The sequence below is a fragment of the Stenella coeruleoalba genome (assembly GCF_951394435.1).
Source record: "Stenella coeruleoalba genome assembly, chromosome: X".
Taxonomy (NCBI): domain Eukaryota; kingdom Metazoa; phylum Chordata; class Mammalia; order Artiodactyla; family Delphinidae; genus Stenella; species Stenella coeruleoalba.
The window spans coordinates 113,431,159-113,452,043 of NC_137152.1; the positions used below are offsets into that span (position 1 = coordinate 113,431,159).

Below are 20,885 nucleotides of genomic sequence, written 5' to 3' on the forward strand. Positions count from 1 at the left end.
TGGGATCACCGTTTGAGAACCACCCGCATTAGGGAACACTTGATTACCATCTTGGAAATTTCCAAACTGTCTTGTAGCTGATCTGAATACTCAGCTTGATCTGACCAAGTGATCAGCTATATGGCTATGCATATGGTACTCTACATCTCTGAAAAATAGGGTAAAAAGCTCTAAATCCTCCTTAACAAGAATGTTATGAGTATTTTATAACTTACATTAGAATTTTTTCAGAAAAATTGATTATTACTAAACACACAAAATATGAAGGTCTGCTCATTCATTCATCATGTATTAATTGCACCATTACTATGTTTGCTAATAAGCAAGAAAAATGTGTTCCTTGCCCTAAAACAGACAATCAGGCAATTACAATGTAAGTGATGACCGCTAGGGTGGTGGAAGTACAAGGTATTCTGAAGTCACATACCAAGGGTACTCAATCTAGTCTAGAGAAATTAGGAATAACCTTCCCTCACTAAAAATCTCCTTCATATTTAAGGTAACTGAAATTTAGGAGTTACCCTATGAATATGCAAGGATGTATATTACTGTCTAACTCAGGCAAAATCAGTCACTCCCTTTTCTGTGATTCTATGGGCCTTTTACTCACCTTCATTATCTCACTGTACTGTAAGCCTAGCTTTACTGTTTTATCCCCTTTGCAAACTGTGAGTTCCCTAAAGGCAGGGAACAGCTATTTTGCCTTGTGATTCTAAGTTCCTACTATCAAGGTAGATACAGAAGAAGAAGGGAAAAAGGAAAGAAGGAATGATGGGAAGGAGGGAGGGTATTATTCATGTAGTAGGATGAATACTTTGTTTTTCCACTACTGGGCACTGTCGTAAGCCACATCCCGCCATTTGGTCCCCTATTATGACCAACAGCATTCATTAACCAGATGGCTGGCATGAGTGATGGATGCCATCTGTAAAGGTGGAATAGAATATAATTAATTGGCCCACTTGGGGATAAAACATATTATTCTATCCTCATTAACACCATGCTCTAATCAACCAAAGTAACCAGTCTTAAAAATCAAATGCCAAATTTTTGGACAACCCACAATGACTGTGAATGAGTAAATCGACTCCAGAAAACCTAACTATAGCAAAATAGAGGAAATCGCACCATTTCACTGCTCCCTCAACTTAACTGTTCACTTTGGACAAGAAACAGCCTATATACAATACTCAGTTCATCATGATCCTCATAAAAAAGGGCGAAGTGCCTACTAATTGCATGGCTCCATATCTCCTTCTCTCTTTAATGTTGGATGACACATAAAGTGGTTTATTTTTGTTTTAATTAACTCTGGCTAATGCATGAGTTTGATAGATCAGCCTTACGGGATTACATAATCTTAAAATGTGATGGACGGCCATGTCTACAAATAACAATAATAAAAGAAAAACCACAAGTAAGATGCCTGGGCCCACAATGATTTATCTTAGGCTGGTAGTGAACAAGGCTGATTTGATTCATTTGCCTGCCAGAAGGAAGGAACAGCTCATAAAAACACAAATGCAAGGAGGCTGGTAAATGGTGGGTGTTTCTTTGCAATACTGGCGGCAAAGAGAAGCAAAGCCATCAGACAGCAGTAAAATGAAACCAGGTAATTCTTACTTGTAGAGGTCAGGTTGAGGCTGTTCACATTCAATTGCTGCTCTGAGGGTATCAATGGATTCGGCTGTACACAGTTCAATGGTGTCACGTACCGCATAATGTGTCTAGATGTAAGCAGAAGAAAAAGCAAAAACAGCCCCCCCCAAAAAAAGTGTAATCGTATACCCACTTGATTTCATGAACACTGTATGTTTTTAGTAAGAGGCTTTGGCAGAATGATACAAATATTGATGCACATTTCCAACTAAATAAACTTGATGGTATTATTCTTAAAATATATTACAAATAATTAGAACGATAACTCTGCTACAAGGGGATTTCAAAGACAATGAGAAAACTAAAAACTTTTCTTGATACTGACAGCAGAGAGAATTCCATTTGCAGCATGCATATAATTAACTGAAAACCCCATGAAAAATTTAATGCATTTTTTTCTCCTATTTATAGAACTGAGACCTATTATTTTGCTCACCATAGTGTATGGTGATGTTAACATACACATAAGAATTGAACATAACCCTTTTGGTCTTAAGAATGCTAACATTTTTGCTAACAGAAAGAAAAAATTCATCAATAGTTTCCATTATACAAACAGCAAAATTAATGATCTTGAAAATGCTTTGAGTGGCTACAATTTACGTAAGGAGCAGGGAGATGATGTGTCTTGCCTTAGTCAGACAGTTAGAATATTCTACTAATGTATATTATGTACTTACTTGATTGACCCAGAACTCAAGGCAGGCTCCAATGAACCCATTTATAAATCATCAAAGAAGGGCTGACGCAGATTCAAAGACTGCACCACTTATGCTGAAGGGAAAGCTGTTGCGCACAGTCTTCGGAGAATATTATGGATGTGCCTCAGCTACATTTGAAACTATCTCCTGACTTGGAAAACCTATGTACTTTTAGCTGATTTATCAGATCAACTTAATTGGAAAATGAAACCACTTGAAAGTTTTCTGCCTCTAAACAACTTTTTCCCTATTAGGAAATCTTTAGGTAGATTTCTCGATTTTTATCTTGACATTCCCTCAAATACAACTTTGTTCTTCAGTAGTTTAAATGGGACTAGTTCATCACCATGCCCCTGAAGAAAAAAATTAGTTATCTAACAGGCATTTAAGTTCCTTTCCCACATACTGAGTCCTGGTCCTCAACTCCAGATGGAATAAACAAGCAGAGGAAAGCCCCCAAGGATACACACAGAGGTGAGCACATTAGTATTCTTCCTTAAAGGCAGCATATAGAGGATACATGTTCATGCTCTGTGGAGCTCTGGATGATAGCCAAGAACTGACAGTGCCGGAAAGTACCAAGGACATAACTTATCCCCCAGTTTGAACAAATTTACTCTAACATATTTATAATTCTTCCTAGTTGAAATAAAGCAAATATTTGTCAAACTACACCCTAAGGTATTTTTAAAAAGTAATCAAACCATTCCAGGTTAGATTTTCTATATGCCAGGAATAAACATTTTTTTCAAGAAGATAGTCATCACTTTAAAAATAAAAACAGATCAAACTGTAAGGTTAGAGTACCTTAGGGTGAAGTTATTTTCATAGTTATATAGTTTCAGCCTAAGACTACTTTCATTTTTAAAAGCCTAAATAAAATATTGAATGGGTTAGTGTCAATATGAAATGCAAACAGTGCTATCAAAAATGTGGTGGCTTTTATTTGGGGTGTGGATTTCCTCACCCAACACCACCCTTTCCCCCAAAGTTGAGTATTTGCTTAGAAGTTCAAAGACAGTTATATAAAAGCTGTCCTCAAATACAACACTTACACAAACAGGAAAAAAATAAGATAAAAGATTAGGGGGCAGTGGGATGGAGTATTGTATGATTAACTATCCTGAGCTCAAAATGTTTAGGCAAGGTTTAATCTCCATTACCTTGCAATTGGATTCCCCATCAAGACTTGCAGTAGTAACATAACAGGTTCCATCAATTGTGCAGGATGATAGAAGAATAAGATCACAGGGAAAGGTTTCATCTGCCTGTACTTCTACTACATCACCGACCTAGCATAGAGAGCAAAATAAATATAAATATTCTTAATTCCAAACAAAGCATTCATTATACCTCAAACTAAAGTCAAAACAGTAGCAAAAGACCTCTCCTCCTCTAGGGCTTAGACTGTCTCAGCATCCTATACCATGTGAAAGGTCATGAAAGAATATCACTCAACATTCAGAATCCTCTTTAAGGTTACAATGACTTAGGATGCTTTTAGATTACCTTAGTATTGAACTTTAATCTCTAACAAATGATTTCAGCATCCAGGGACCCTTTTGCTCTCTGTTGTTTCTGGCATTGGTGTTTGATAAGAGAATGGCCATTATCATTTCATGAATGAATCAAGAAAATCTACACATCTTAACTTGAGCACTTCATGAACACTGGTCAGCCACATTCCCACTCTGCATCATAGATAAATATTTCAAAATGCTTTGCCTTCCAAGTGATAACAGCTATTATTTTGGGGTCATAGTTCTCTCTTCAGTGCTCAGAAAATCTCGCTTAGAGAGGTGTTTATGTTACCCATAACATTTGAAAATACTTTTTTCAAATAGGTCATTTTCCAACAATTCATCTGCTATGAGCAAGTACCCAAAGCTCAAGTAGAGGAAAAACATGAGAGAAGAAACCACGAACCATTTCTAGCGCATAACTTAATAATGTAGGAAATAAATCATGATGATTAAAACACAGATCTTCACTACTTGACTTTATGTCCCAGCTCTGCCACTTAACTATATGACCTTAGGTTAAGTGTCTTTGATGATTGCAACTACCTCATAGGATTGGCTGGAGTATGAAATGAGGATACGGGTAAAGTGTTTCGTAAAGTGCCTGGCATATATTCACCCTCTGGTAGTTGCTAATTATAATTATTACTAATATCCTACAACTGCTTTACTTCCAACTTATGAATAGTCATAAAATTTTTTTAGAAGGATGTAAGAAATTATCCAGCCCAGTGCATTCCAACATTTTCCATGTCGTGGCACACACAGAAAACGACAAGTAACCCTTTTGTACAGCACTTCCAGATAAAGGGAGGAGGCTGCTGGTGACAGAAGACAACCCACTTTAGGAGAGAGTCAGTCACAATATCTGGCTCACCAACTCTGGCACACTGGTTGTGAAATGCTGAACTAACAAATGACACACCTGCCTTCCAATTGCTACACACAATCTGGCAGATGAAGACGAGGATTTCAAGGTCTATTCAGGAACAATTTTATTTTCTTTGCCAATCTTAATCAGTAGCCAAGAGCAACAGTATCAATAATGGAACTAATTTGTAAATAATATTTTATTTTCTTGGATCTTTCCTTCCTCACATACACAAACACTTCTGTTGCTTACACAAAGCCACAATCTATGCTTAAATACACAGAAGAAAAATAACAAACAAAATCCTAAAGCATCTTAGAAGAACGGAACATGATTCTCAGGCACTGATAAATAAAAACCACAAACAGAATTTCTTCTACAACATTGACAATGATTCGCTCAGATATGAAAAGATCCCTGCACCTGGAGTGCAAGTTAAGGCTGGTAAGATGGACAGGGGCCAGATCACAAAAGTCCTGACAGGTCAGGGTCAGGGGTTTAGGCCTCACCCTGAAGGCAAGGGGAGACTGGGAAAGGACTTTTAAAGAAAGGGAACAACATGGTCCAGTTAGACAATCAACTCTAGAGTTGTTTCCACTTAGCATGTACAAAGCCACAAGAGAACATCACTATCCCTTGTCATAAATATTAGGAAAAGCCAGATAATCAACAGAATCATATTTTTTTGGAGTTCATCAGAGAGCTGAGGTTGCAGGGCAACCAAATGAACTGAATTTCAAGGGTGAAAAGTCCCTCTGAGGAGAGAGAGGAGAAATAAACTGTTTCACAATTGACGAAGCACAGGAGGAAGAGACGACTGCCATAAAAGTGCCTAGGAAGAAAATAACTAGATTTTTAACCAACTGTAAAAGGCTTGGTAGGGGCCAACGTGACAGTTTCAAACCTCTGCAAGCCTGAGAGAAAAGAGGAGACCATAAGCACATATCAGTTCTCTACAGGCATCCACTGAGTGCTCATGAGATAGCATGAGGACAGGAGGCCTAAAAGAGCCTTCCTCACTGGTACAGGCATACAGGTTGTGAATGACTGCTGTGGAGGAACAGACATAAAATATGCTACAACTGTGGACCCTTCTCTCATATGAGGTAAAAGCCATCTGTGCCTAAGAGAAAGGCAAGAAATCCTCCCGGGCACAGTCTCAATTCAGGGTAACGTAACTACTGCTAGTGGGGAGATAGAAGCAAAGCCATCTGCTGCTGGGGATGGGACAGGAAACCCCCTCATATTGAGGACCTAGCACTGATAAAAAGGAGAGTACTGAGAAAGTTCCACCCTGAGGCAAAGGTGCCTAAAACTGAGATGGAGTAGGAGAACCAAGAAACCAGTCTGTTCCCACCAGGAACCCCAAGAAAGAGCAATCTACCACTGGGGGAGAAGAATGGGCGTAGAGAGAGGCATTCACTGTGTCTCAGGAATGTAGGACCTGCTGAAAGCAGAGAATGGAACAGGGACACTGAGAAAAACCCTGTGGCAGCCCAGCATTGCAGGCATTTAAAGTCCAGTGGTGTACTGAAAGCATCAACAGCTACAGCAAAATCCAAAGCCAGCCAGCTCCTTACCAGACTGACTCAACCCCCAACACTGATGGGCTGGCTGACAGAATAGGTGTGCCCACTACAGGCCACAAATACAGGTTACCTGCCTCGGTCTCCAGCATTCTTTTACATGCACTGCCCAAAATTCAATTTAAAAAAAATGAGATGCACAAAACCAAGACAAAAATGACCTATCATCAAAAGATAAAGGTGTCAATAGGACCAGCCTCAGAAATACTCAGATTTTGGGGCTTCCCTGGTGGCGCAGTGGTTAAGAATCTGCCTGCCAATGCAGGGGACACGGGTTCGAGTCCTGGTCCGAGAAGATCCCACATGCCGCAGAGCAACTATGCCCGTGTGCCACAACTACTGAGCCTGCACTCTAGAGCCCATGAGCCACAACTGTTGAGCCCACATGCCACAACTACTGAAGCCCGCATGCCTAGAGCCCGTGCTCCACACAAGAGAAGCCACCACAATGAGAAGCCCGCGCACCGCAACTAGAGAAAGCCTGCGTGCAGCAACAAAGACCCAACGCAGCCAAAAATCAATAACTAAAATAAATTTTTAAAAAAAGAAATATTCAGATTTTGGAATTATGAAACAGGGATAGAAAAACAGCTATGATTAAGATATTAAACTATTTACTGGAAAAGGTAGACAACATACATGTGCAGATGAGGAATTTGGGCATAAATATGGAAACTCCCAAAAAAAGGCAATTGGAAAAGTTAGAAATGAAAAACATGTTATCAGAGGTAAGGATTTCCTTCAATGGGCTTATAAGCATACTGGATACAAAGGAAATAATCAGTAAACCTGAAGAAACTCTTCCAATATTTCTAATGCCAAAACCCATACTCTTTCCCTTACAAATACCTGTATTTTTCCATTGGAATTCCTCAAGGCCTGTTTCTCTCCTCTATGTTTTATGTGATTCCATCCAAATTTCTGTATCCACCTAAAACATCTCTGAGCTCCAGGCTTGACAATTCCATCTGGCTGTCTAACAGGAATCTCAAAATTAACATGGCCTGGGACTTCCCTGGTGGTCCAGTGGTTAAGACTCTGTGCTCGCAATGCAGGGGGGCCAGGATCGATCCCTGGTCAGGGAACTAGATCCCGCATGCCACAACGAAGATCCCGCGTGCCGCAATTAAGACCCAGCGTGGACAAACAAACAAACAAATAAATATTAAAAAAAAATTAACATGGCCCAAGCTGAATTCCTGATTTCCCTTCATCCCCACCTTTTCCCCCACACCTATTCTTCTCCAGCTTATTTAATAGCACCAGCATTTAAAAAAAATTAATTAATTAATTTTGGGCTGTGTTGGGTCTTCGTTGCTGCACACGGGCTTACTTTAGTTGCGTCGAGTGCGGGCTGCTTTTTCTTGTGGCGCACAGGCTTCTCATTGCAGTGGCTTCTCTTGTTGCGGAGCACAGGCTCTAGGTGCACAGGCTTCAGTAGTCGTGGCATGCGGGCTCTAGAGCTCAGGCTCAATAGTTGTGGCGCACGGGCTTAGTAGCTCTGTGGCATGTGGGATCTTCCCAGACCAGGGCTCGAACCCATGTCCCCTGCATTGGCAGGTGGATTCTTAACCACTGCGCCACCAGGGAAGCCCCTAGCACCAGCATTTTGTTTAATAGGTTTAATGCACCTAGTTGCTCAGGCCAAAATCAAGGAGGCTATCTTTATTCTATTTTGCTCTTTTTCTCCCTCCTTACATGGAATACATCAGTAAGTCCACACATTACCTCCGAAAAACATCCTGAATACATACATTTATTTTGATCACGAGACAGGAGGGACAAAGTTGTGCTTACGAGCATGGATGCCATACCCAGACTTGCTTCAATTCAAATCCCAGCTTTCCCACTTACTAGTTGTGGACAAGTTTCTTAACCACCCTATGCCTCAGTTTCATCATTTGTAAAGAGGGGATAACAAAAGTACCTATTTCATAGGACTGCTGTAAAGTAAGGATTAAATGAGTTAATAGAATGTAAAAGGGAGTGCCTGGCATATTTATGTAACGTATAAATGTTAACAACTATTTTTACTGTTATTATCTCTTCTACTATCATTCTAATATAAGCTCTTATCATCATTTGCTTATACCATGGCAGTAGCCACCTAACAAGTTTCCCTCATTCTACTTTTGCTCATGCCTCTACTGTGCTCACTCTCCAGAGTTGTCTTTTCTTAAAAAATAAGATCAAGTCACCCCCTAGCTTTGAAAAACCCTTCAAAAAATTCCCAATGCACTGAGGATACAGAATAAGTCACTCTCCTGCTTAACAAGAGTCCCCACACTTCCCAGCCAAGCAATCAAACACTTGGACACTTTTAGTTTATAGGCATCTCTTTCCACACACAAATACTCCAGAACGGGCTCAATCAAATAGCATTTCACACAACAGCAACAACTGATGTAATTCAGATTATACCTGGTTGAGGTCAGCCTCAAGGAGAAGTAGCCTGGTGAGGAAAGGTGGAAGATGGGGGTCCTTCTAAGGCAGTGGGGGGTGACAGCAAAAACGGAAAGAGGAAAGGAGAGAAAAGGAGAGTTGTGGGAGGCTTTTACTTGCTTTGCAATTTTACTTCGTGCCCTGGGAGCAACAGATTTAATGCTATGAATCATTTATGCTGCCTTTGGTTCTTATGTGAACAAAAAGCTGTGTTTCTACGACTGGTTTGGAAACTTCAGATCCTAACCACTCTAATTCATCACAAGGTCCTCCCTCTGGGATGCAGAGAACAGAGAAAAGAAAAAAGAGTGGAAGAAAGACATTTTATGTCAAACTTGGGTAACCCTCCCACTCTGTAGCCTTCCTCCCATCTATAAGAAGATGCAAGACAATTTACTTATTGCTGGGGATATGGACAACTTATGCCTGGAATTCCGGGTATTTAATAAATAATTCAGCAGTGATAATACTTGATAAACGTATAGGGAGGAGAGTATCATTTTGTATGAATTCATACCACAGCACTGAATCATTCTGGAATGGTATTTTCACCTACCTTCTTCTCTTTCTGTTCCATATATCTTGTTCCCTTTTTCTGGAGGATTTGATTTCCATTAGGTTCTATAATTTAATCCATATTCACATAGAAACATTCTTTTAAAAATAATACAAAATTGACAAACAACTTTGGAAGACTAACAAAATTAGAAGATTAACAAAATTGACAAACCCTTAGCTAGACTAAGAAAAAAAGAGAGATGCAAACAGCTAATGAAAGAGAAGACATCACAACTGATGGCAGAGAAATAAAAAGGATTATAAGAGGCTACTACAATTATATGCCAATAGATAAATACCTAGAAACATACAACCTACTAAAACTGAATCACGAAGAAATAAAAAATCTGAGTAGATCCAAAACTAATGAGAAGATTGAAGCAGGAATCAAAAACAGAAGAAAAGCCCAGGATCAGATGACTTCACTGGAGAATTCTACCAAGCATTTAAAGAAGAAATAACAATCCTTCCCAATTCTTCTAAGGAATCAAAGCGCGGGGAACAACCCCAAACTTATTCTATGAGGCCAGCATTTCCCTGATACCATCACCAGGAAAAGACAGTACAAGAAAACTACAGACCAATTTCCTCAACGAATACTGATACAAAAAATCTGAAAACACTACCAAATCAAAATCAACAGCACATTAAAATGATCATACACCATGACCAAATGGGATTTATCATTGGGATCCAAGGATAGATATATGAAGATCAATCAATGTAATGCAACACATAAACAACGTGTTGCATGATCATCTCAGTCAATGCAGAAAAGGCATTTGGTGTAATTCAACACCCTTTCATGGGCTCTCCTGGTGGTGCAGTGGTTAAGAATCTGCCTGCCAATGCAGGGGACACGGGTTCGAGCCCTGGTCCAGGAAGATCCCACATGCCGTGGAGCAACTGAGCCCGTGCGCCACAGCTATTGAGCCTGCGCTCTAGAGCCCGCGTGCCACAACTAGTGAGCCGCACACCACAACTCCTGAAGCCCCCGTGCCTAGAGCCCGTGCTCCGCAACAAGAGAAGCCTCCGTAATGAGAAGCCTGCGTACCATAACAAAGAGTAGCCACCACTTGCCGTAAAAAGAGAAAGCTGGTGCACAGCAACAAAGACCCAACGTAGCCAAAAATTTAAAAAATTAAAAAAAAAAAGTCTATACTATCCAAAGTGATCTACGACTCAATGGACTTCCTATCAAAGTGTAATGGCATTTGTTTCAGAAATAGAAAATAAAAATCCTAAAATTCATATGAAATCTCAAGGAACCCTGAGTAGCCAAAACAATCTTGAAAAGGAAGAACAAACTTGGAGGTCTCACATTCTCAGATTTCAAAACATACTACAAAGCAACAGAAATTAAGACTGGCATAAAGACAGATACATAAGCCAATGAATAGAGAACCGAGAAATAAACTCTTGCATATAGGGCCAAATGATTTTCAGCAAGGGTGGCAAGACCATTCAATAGGGAAAGGACAGTCTCTTCAACAAATGGTTTTAGAAAAAATGGGTATCTATATGCAAAAGTATTAATAGAGTTGGATTCTTACATCACATACAAAAATTAACTTGAAATGAATGAAAGACCTAAATGTGAGACCTGAACCCATTAGACTCCCAGAAGAACATGGAGAAAAAGCTTCAGGACATTGGACTTGGCAATGACTTCTTGGACATGACACCAAAAGCACAGGACAAAGATCAAAATTAGAAAATGAGAATACATGACCAAAGTAAGCAATCAACAGTGAAAAGGCAACCTACAGAATAGGAGAAAATATTTGCCAATCATATATCTGATGAGGGGTTAATATCCAGAATATATAAGGAACTTCTACAACTCAACAACAAACAAATACCCTGATTAAAAATGGGCAAAGGACTTGAACAGACATTTCTCCAAAGAAGATATATAAATAGCCAATAAGCACATGAAAAGATGCTCAACATCACTAATCATTAGGGAAGTGAAAATCCAAACCAAAACAAGATATCATTTCATACCCATCAGGATGCCCATTACCAAAAGAACAGAAAAATACAAGTGCTCAAGAGGACAGGGAGAAGTTGAAACCCTTGTGTAATCTAGACGCTAACATAAAATGGTGCATCCATTATGGAAAACAGTATGGAGGTTCCTGCACAAATTAAAAATATAATTACCATACGATCCAGAAATTCTACTTCTGGGTATGTATCTAACGTAATTCAAAGCAAGATCTTGAAAAGTTATTTGTATATCTGTGTTCACTGCAGCATTATTCACATGGCCAAGAGGTAGAAGGAAGCCAAACGTCCATCAACAGATTAACTGATAAAGAAAGTGTGGTATATACATACAATGGAGTATTTACATAGCCTTAAACAAGGGGAAATCCTGTCATATGCCACAACATAAATGAACCTTGAAGACATTATGCTAAGTGAAATAAACCAGTCACAAAAGGACAGATACTATAGTTCCCTCTCACAGGAAGTATCTCTCTAAAGTAATTCAGGTAATAGAAACAGAAAATAGAAAAGTGTGTACCAAGGGTTAGAGGTTTGCTGTACAACAATGTGAATATACTTAACACTACTGAACTGTATACTCAAAAATGGTTAAGGGCTTCTCTGCCAGAGCAGTGGTTAAGAATCCACCTGCCAGTGCAGGGGACACGGTTCGAGCCCTGGTCCAGGAAGATCCCACATGCCGCGGAGCACCTAAGCCCATGAGCCACAACTACTGAGCCTGCGGCTCTAGAGCCCACGAGCCACAACTACTTAAGCCAGTGAGCCACAACTACTTAAGCCAGTGAGCCACAACTACTGAAGCCCGTGCGCCTAGAGCCCGTGCTCCACAGCAAGAGAAGCCACCACAATGAGAAGCCCACGCGCAGCAACAAAGACCCAATGCAGCCATAAATAAATAAATATTTTAAAAAAATGGTTAAGATGGTAAATTTAGTATTATGTGTTTTTTATCCTAATAACACAATAAAATAAAAATAGATAAATAATACCTTAAGACTAGGATAAAATATTTGGAAAAGACCCATCTGATAAAGGATTGTTATCCAAAATATACTAAAAAAACCAAAAAAACTATTAAAACTCAACAATATGAAAATGAACAATCTGATAAAAAAATGGGCCAAAGACCTAATAGATACCTCATTAAAGAAGATATTCAAATGGCAAGTAAGCATATGAAAATATGTTCAACACCATATGTCATTAGGGAATTGCAAATTAAGACAAAAATGAGATACCACTATACACCCATTAGAACGGCCAAAATCCAGAACACTGACAATGAATGCTGGCCAGGATATGGAGTAACAGAACTCTCATTCACTGTTTATGGGAATGCAAAGTGGGTAGCTATGTTGGAGACAGCCTGGAAGCTTCTTATGAACTAAACATACTCTTACCATATGATCCAGTAATCACACTACTTGGCATTTACCAAAATGTACTGAAATATTACGTCCACACAAAAACCTGCACATGGATGTTTACAGCAGTTTTATTTGTAATTGCCAAAACATGGAAGTACCCAAGATGTCCTTCAGTAAGTGAATGGATAAACAAACTGGTACAACTAGACAATGAAATATTATTTAGTGCAAAAAGAAATGAGCTATCAGCTAGTGGGAAGCAGCCGCATAGCACAGGGAGATCAACTCGGTGCTTTGTGACCACCTAGAGGGGTAGGATAGGGAGGGAGGGTGGGAGAGAGGGAGACGCAAAAGGGAAGAGATATGGGAACATATGTATATGTATAACTGATTCACTTTGTTATAAAGCAGAAAGTAACACACCATTGTAAAGCAATTATACTCCAATAAAGATGTTAAAAAAATAAAAATAATAATTTGGACAAAAAAAAAGAAATGAGCTATCAAGCCATGAAAAGACGGAGGAAACTTAAATGCATTATTACTAAGTGAAAGAAGCCAATTTGAAAAAGCTACATACTGTATGATTTTCACTACATGACACTATGAAAAAAGGCAAAACTATGGACACAGTAGAAAGAAGAAGGGTGACCCGGGTTGGAGGGAGGGATGAATAGGCAGAGCACAAAGGATGGTTAGGGCAGTGAAATGATTCTGTATGATACTATAGTGTATAGGTCATTATACGTTTGTTCAGACTCACTGAATATGTAACACCAAGAGTGAACCCTAATCTAAACTATGGACTTTGGGTTATAATGATGTGCCACTGGAGGTTCACTGATTATAACAAATATGCCACTCTGGTGAGGGATAATGATTATGAGGAAGGTTGCACCTGTGTGGAGAAAGGGGTGTATGTCAACTCCATAATTTCTGTTCAATTTTGCTGTGAACTTAAAACTGCTCTAAAAAGTAAACCTTACTATTAATTAAAATAAAACCTGTTGGGAACAAAAAATATTATTTGATGTGGACAAGTCTAAAATTTTATCGACAGGACTCTTATTGGGTAATATGAAACAATGATTAATTTGGATAAAAAATTAAATTGCCTGAGATATTAAAAAATAACAATACCTTAGAACTATCATACGTTGCTGGTGGAATATAAAATGGTATATAGCTGCTGTGGAAAACAGTTTGGTGGTTCATGGAAACGTTAACCATAGAGTCACCGCATGACCTAGCAATTCTACTCCTACGTATATACCCAAAATAATGGAAAACAGGTGTTCAAACAAAAACTTGTACATGAATATTCATACTACCAATATTCCTAATAGCCAAAAGGTAGAAAAAACCTAAAATGTCCATCAACTGATGAATGGATAGACAAAATATGGTATAGCTATATGATGGAGTATTATTCAATCATCAAAAGGAATGAAGTACGGATACAACATGAATGAACCTCAAGAACATAACAATAAGTGACAGAAGCCAGACATAAAGGCCACATAGTGTATGATTCCATTTATATGAAATATCTAGAATACGTAAACCCACAGAGACAGAAAGGAGATTAGTGGTTGCCAGGGCCTGGGTGAGGGAGGAATGCAGCATGACTACTTAATGGCTATGGGGGTTTCCCTTTCCGGGTGGTGAAAATGTTCTGGAACTAGACAGTATTGATGGTTGCACAGAACTGTGAATGTACGAAATGCCATTGAATTGTACATTTTAAAATGATGTGTTCTTACTGTAATTTTAAAAAAGAATGAACTACAAAACTTAATACCTTGATTTTTTCACTCTCTTTTCTCACTCGCTTTGCATTTTCAATAATGTAAACAGTGCTCTTGTTGACTTCATTGTCAGCTCTGTGCCTCAGCCAATCCTCATATCCCTAGAAGGATAAAAGTAAGGACATAATCAAGCTCACATAATGAAGTAAAATTGTTAATAAATTTCTATAACCCCCTCTATGAGTCACCAGCAGGTATTTATACTTACAGTATTAATTTCAACTCAGAATGCTACAGAGACAACACTGTAAATTTTTGCAGCAAAAACTAAGATATGCTTTCAAAATATCCCTTATAGCTTTATTGCGTTAAAAGGTTCCTGAATTATATAGGTAAGTATTAATAAAAACACAGGCATTCTTCAATTGTGAAGGATATGATTTATTTTTCTAATTCTGCTCTTATTCAAGTTAATGTTAATTTTTTCTACTCTTTAATTTGAAAAAAGTTTTATTTTCTTATAGAGCGAATCACTTAAATATGTTCTTGTATAGTAGACCGCTGGAGTGATCATCTCTGAGGAAATATAATTCCTCCTCAGGGACAGAGAATAGAAAAGGCAAGGAGGATTATTTTGGAACAGTATCTATCTAAAACTGTTGTTTTAGAGAACGACGGTTAAACTTCTCCACTGACTTGGTGACCAAAAAAAATACAAATTGTTGTTCATTTTTTAGAGTTAGAAGTAATCAGAGTTCATTTTCCTTTGGGCTTCCTTTGGTCTAGAGTAAATTTAAGCCAAATGAACTACGGATGGAGGGCGTTCATTTGTTTTAGCATGATCTCCTTCTTTTTTTACATCACTTTGCTTTCTTTCTTTATAATAATGAGTGTACCTTTTCAAATCTAACTGTGTGAAAAATCTCTTGATCGCCTTCCCCTTTTTTTCTCAGCTGCTATATGTTCATTCCTCTTCTGTCCTTCTTTATGGCAATGCTAGGCTATCACTTCATATGGTACTTTCTGTGATGTCAGTGAGGAAAGAAAGGCCCCAACATGAACTAGTACTGGGAGTAAACTGAATCAGTAAGAGCTTTTGAAAACCATACAGGCTATTCTTGGAACCAGCAATTCTATGATGTTAAAGAAAATAATCCTAACAGCCTAAGGAAATAACATTCCAAAAGTCTTTATATAGCAACCAAACACTTAATAAAATATTCTTGCAGTTCCTGGTAAGCAAGATAGAAGACCAGATAAACCCAAGAGGAAAGATAACCATGTTCCCAATATTGTTAAGCAAACAGTTTGGAAGTTTTGGGGGATACTTTTTGAAGTACTTTTGGTAAGTACTGTCTAAAAGTATCCTTGTCATCTGTCAGGTCCTATGGACTCTCCGATTACATGATAAACATTGCTAACCCACCCCTTCACCTCCAGCTTCCTGTTTCCATTTTCTATTTCATCTGGAATTTTTCAAAGGCACTAACATAAACTGTGGCAGGTATGAACTTTGACAAGAAACAAGAATAAAAGTCTCTTCTACCCATGACCCCCTTCAGCAGCATCAGGAAAGACAACAAAATTAAAGTAAGAAACTCAAGTATGCTCTTGAGTTCTTTGCTATAGGCAGCAATTTAAAAAGTCCACAAGAATGGGAATTTTTCAGACAGATATAGCACAATGAAAAATGTAATGCACATTAAAAATTCACCTCTCACTTCCCCACTGAGCTGCACCTTCTACTTGCTCTCCTTTTAGGGTTATATTCCCCCGCCACACACACACACACACACACAAATAGGAAGAAAGGAGCAAAGAAATTAAAGATGCACCTTACAATAATTTTCATGTGTTTTCAATAAAAACCAAATATAAACTAAATTCATCAAGGATACCCACCCGATATAAATGTGAAAAAGAACCTTTGACAATGAAATTCAAATCAGACAGGACTGAAATGCAAGTACAATTGTAAACTAGAAATTTACCTGTTTGATGGCTGTAACAGTTATAACAAAGAAAAGTGGAAGTCCACTGGTAACTGGGCTAGTTGGTGTGTCTACTGTGACCTAGGTAAAGAAATTAAATTGAAAGTAAAATGAAAATAAGTCATTAACTCATATGCAGCACTTACATGCTACAAACATTTCAGACAGAAATGCAGACAAAACACATTCCGGTAGCAGGGTGAATGTTAACTTTCATTAAAACAAAAGCAATCCACATAGCTGTAAGTTTAAGAAAATAGTTCTAAATTTAGGCTTAGTTTTCATCCCAGCTTGAACTAACCCCTTGACTGAAATACATCCATTCATTTACCATCTATTTGTTGAGCACCATTCTGTCAGCCTCTGTGCTATTACCAGCCAGGATGTAGAGATGCTGCTTTATTTTAAACAAGATGGAGAAAAGTCCCTGCCCTCACAGAACTGGCAGCTTACAGTGAAAACCAGATATTAAAACAAGTGAGACACTGAGATTTGAAGAGTAAATAGAAGTCAACTAGATGGAAGGGAGGGCCTTCCAGGTGCAGTGAAGGGTGTATAGAAAGTCTCTATGGTAGGAGGGCATGTGGCACCTGTAAGAAAATAAAGGAAGCCAGCGGCAAGAGAGCATGTGGTATGAGATGCAGACTAGTCTAGATGCTTTACTAGAGTTTTCTAGTAAAAGAGCTACTTTAGAAATATGTAAAATCACATATATCTTAAAATATAATATTAGTACTTCAACAAGTCTTATTATAATAAGCCCTGAAACAACTTTTTAATTACAGGGCATTTTAAGGTTAGAAATGGATTGAAACTTGGTTAAGGAAATTAAGTTTCTAATGGAGCTCTTACCTGTACAAGGAAAATGATGAGAAAATAAAAATTTGCAATTCTTCTAAACTGTTCAAACAGATTCTTTGGGAGGAAATTCCAAAGTGTATACTGTAAGGGGAGAAGAAAAAAAAGATTATTAGAAAGGAAACTTGAAAAATATTAATAATAATGACTCATGATTCCAAATTATCACAACACTTTGAAAGCATGTTAAAACCCAAACCTCAAACATATGAATAAGCGTGTACTTAGAGGTAGAGTATATAAACATTCTTTTCAGGAGTGAAGTTTTCACTTGGAGCATTCCAACTGGGCCATCTAGTCCCACAGCTTTGCTTTCCCCGACCCGATCTAAATTATGTTCCCCGTTATCTGCTCTCATATCATCCTATACTTCCCTGATAACACTCGTTTCAGTGAATAATTATATGTGTGCATAATTTAATTAAAGTTCCTCCCTCAATAGGCAATGAGATCTGTAAGGGCAGACCTCATCTGTCTTTTTATTACTTTTTCTCCAACACCTAGCACAATGCCTGACATAAAGTAGACAATAAATTAGTTGGATGAGTGAATGTACTAATTTAATTAATTCCTTTGGCTGAGCTAACCTCTGGAATCTTGATCATCATCACAAGTATAATTCTGTCCCTATCACCGCTTCCCACCTCTGTGACAGCTGAGGTGTACACATAACCTTGGGTCATAGAGGGCTTTCATTTTAATCAACAACGCACCACCCTGCGCTTTGTTAACTGGTAATAGGTAAAGGTTTCAACGCTAAATTGTACACGGGCAGGTGGAGAAAACTCTTGGGCCAACTGTCAAATCACAAAGACCTTCTTTCTCACTGATACCTTAAGCTCAAGGACTAGGTAATTTTAAAATCACCAGAAGTTGGATTTTCTAGATGTCTTAATAAAGAAGACCAGAAACCAGAAAGAAAGAAATGTTTCTTTTTTTTTTTTTTTTTTTTTTTTTTTGCGGTACGCGGGCCTCTCACTGCTGCGGCCTCTCCCGTTGCGGAGCACAGGCTCCGGACACGCAGGCTCAGCGGCCACGGCTCACGGGCCCAGCCGCTCCGCAGCATGTGGGATCCTCCCGGACCGGGGCACGAACCCGTGTCCCCTGCATCGGCAGGCGGACTCTCAACCACTGCGCCACCAGGGAAGCCCAAGAAATGTTTCTTAATCTAAAGATCTAAATTTATACTTGAATGGTCTCCATATGTGAGAAAATGTCCATTATATTAGGTGGGGTGACTGAAAAAGCCAAAGTTGTAGAGCATGATACGACAGATGGGGATTTACTACTAACCTCTCTTTAAAAGGTGTATGGGCTCAAGGTTCCGCTAACCTAGAAGGTTCTTCCCCCAGCGTTCACAGAAGTGCCTCAGGGAAGCCCATTCAAAATGAAGTGCATAATCGTGTGTGGATGTGTATCACTTGGGAGAAGAGAGTCCACAGTTTTCAGGTTCCCAAGGCAGCTTGTGACCAAAAATAAAAGGGATCAAAACCACAGATCCAGTCACTCTGAAGCTGCCGTAGTTCAGATCAGCACTTAACTGTCCCGATAACTGAAGGTTAACTTTCTAAAACAACAAACTAAACTCCAACAACAGGCTAACAGCTGAGCTTCTAGCTTGTTGACCTTCTGTTCCTTAAGTAAAGGGTTTTTAATTAAACAAACAAACATTAGGGACTGTTAGAATCCTCCGTGGGGTGTTAACACATTGAAAGGGAACATGTTTTGTTGCTGCTTCCAGGCCCCCACTGTTTGTTTACCTGTGTTTCACTAAATGAACTGCTTCCTTGAGGAACTCTGGTTATTCTCTTTATAGGAAACTACTGCAACACGCCCTCTTCTTTCCTATATCAGGTCATGAACTGCTAAGAGGTCAGGGAGCATATCATACACATCATAAGATCACTTCCCTTCTGTGCCTACAACAGTGTTCAGCATGTAGAAGGCATAAAAGAAATTTTGATTAAAACCTGTGTTTTGGCTATTTCCTCCACTGCTCTAACTAAAAAGCAAATTCAACTTCTCATCTCTTTATTATAATACAAATGCAATATAGCATACATTATTTCAATGCAGTTTTCTAGTAAAACTAGAACTAGATTATGCTCACAAAAGTCACCCCACTTGGTGTGCAGTGCATTTCAGTTCAATTCAGCAAGCACCTACTGTGTGCCAGGCAGTGGCCCAGATAACAAAGATTTTAGCAGGTACATTAAAGATCAAGATATGGCTTTTCTACCCAGAAGGAATTTATGTTATAGCCAAAAAGACAATCATGTATTCACTCAATTTAATGTGGTAAATGTCATAAAACTAGCATGAGCAAAATGCTATGGGGATACAGTAGAAGTTGTGATTTTTTTCCTACCCAAGAGAAGCTTGAGAAGGCTTCAAAGAGCAGGTGACTTCTGAACTGAGCCTTGAAAGATTAGAGGGAGTTTATGTGGTAAAGAACCCAGTGCAAGAAGGCACAGAGCCATGTAAAAGGAGATTGAATCCATGATGCTCTCTCTGTCCCTCAAATCTAGTTCTCTTTCAGGATGTCCTATTTCAGTGAATGAAAAGAACATCTACTTAGCCATGTTATTCAGATACTTGGAAGACACCTTTAACCACCGGTTACAAGAAATTCCTTACCAGTCCTGCCATTTTTGCTTCCTATATATCTCTGGGACATCTTTCCGTATTTGCTACCACCGCTGTCCAAGCCATCATCTCTTACCTGGATTACTGCACTGGCCTCCTAAATGGACTCCTTGCCTCCACTTTTGTTCCCTTCCATTCCATTTTCCACAAAGCAATGAGAATGACCTTTTCAAAATGTGGTTCTGTTCACATGACCTCTCCCTGCCTAAAAGCTTCATTTATTTCCCACTGTTTGTGAGATAAAGAATGAACTTTAGTCTAGATGTAGACTAAGAAAAGAGTTTTCTAATTAAAACTGAAATTGAATTAAAGCCACATTAATACCAAGTTATTCAAATTGCCTTGTTTACCTAAAAAGTGGACTCTCAGACTTAGTCAGTTGCTACAAACCAAAAACAATGTTAACTCACAGGAATAATATGTTTACAGCATTTGTTTCATACACAATGATGAAAATGGAGATTTTTTTGGGTCATAAGTCAGTTCTTGCTCAGAGAAGTCAGTAAGTGGATTTCTATACTATCTTAATGTGCAACCATAAACTTAAAAAGCAACCGTGACATTCAGAACATGTTTTAAAAGTTTCTCCAGAAAAATGCCAGCTTTCCAAGTATATGCAATGCATTTTTCATCTTCTCTATAGTGAATTAAATAATTGGTACACAAATGTGGCCTCTGATGTGAAAAAACTGTGGGTCACCCCCTCGCACATCTATCACCTAATTTAATTTAAAATCAAAACCATATAACTTTGATAAATAACTTTCCTAATTTAAAGGAGGGAGTAGGAAATGAACCTCAGTTTTGAAAGTCTATTAAATTGAAAAATTTAAACCAAAGGAGGCCTTAGAACATTACTTGTTTGTACCCAAAGTCCAAACATTTTCCAATTTAGCCTTAAAAATGCTGATGTGGAAGCTAA

General features: G+C 38.6%; 1 protein-coding gene across 8 annotated transcripts in view; it reads right to left on the reverse strand.

Annotated features, from left to right (window-relative positions):
* The window catches only part of ATP11C (ATPase phospholipid transporting 11C (ATP11C blood group)), a 167,084-nt gene that overhangs the window by 69,456 nt on the left and 76,743 nt on the right, over positions 1-20,885 (reverse strand). For all 8 annotated transcript variants that reach the window (XR_013825638.1, XM_079909970.1, XM_079909972.1 and 5 more), the window contains exons 3-7: positions 17,312-17,401; positions 16,460-16,540; positions 14,522-14,629; positions 3,524-3,652; positions 1,624-1,727 (exon numbers count right to left, since the gene is read on the reverse strand). Coding sequence is in view for 7 of the 8 variants with exons in the window: in XM_079909970.1 (XP_079766096.1) it covers positions 1,624-1,727; positions 3,524-3,652; positions 14,522-14,629; positions 16,460-16,540; positions 17,312-17,401 (512 nt within the window). In the remaining variant the exon portion in view is untranslated. The remainder of the gene's footprint in view (positions 1-1,623; positions 1,728-3,523; positions 3,653-14,521; positions 14,630-16,459; positions 16,541-17,311; positions 17,402-20,885) is intronic.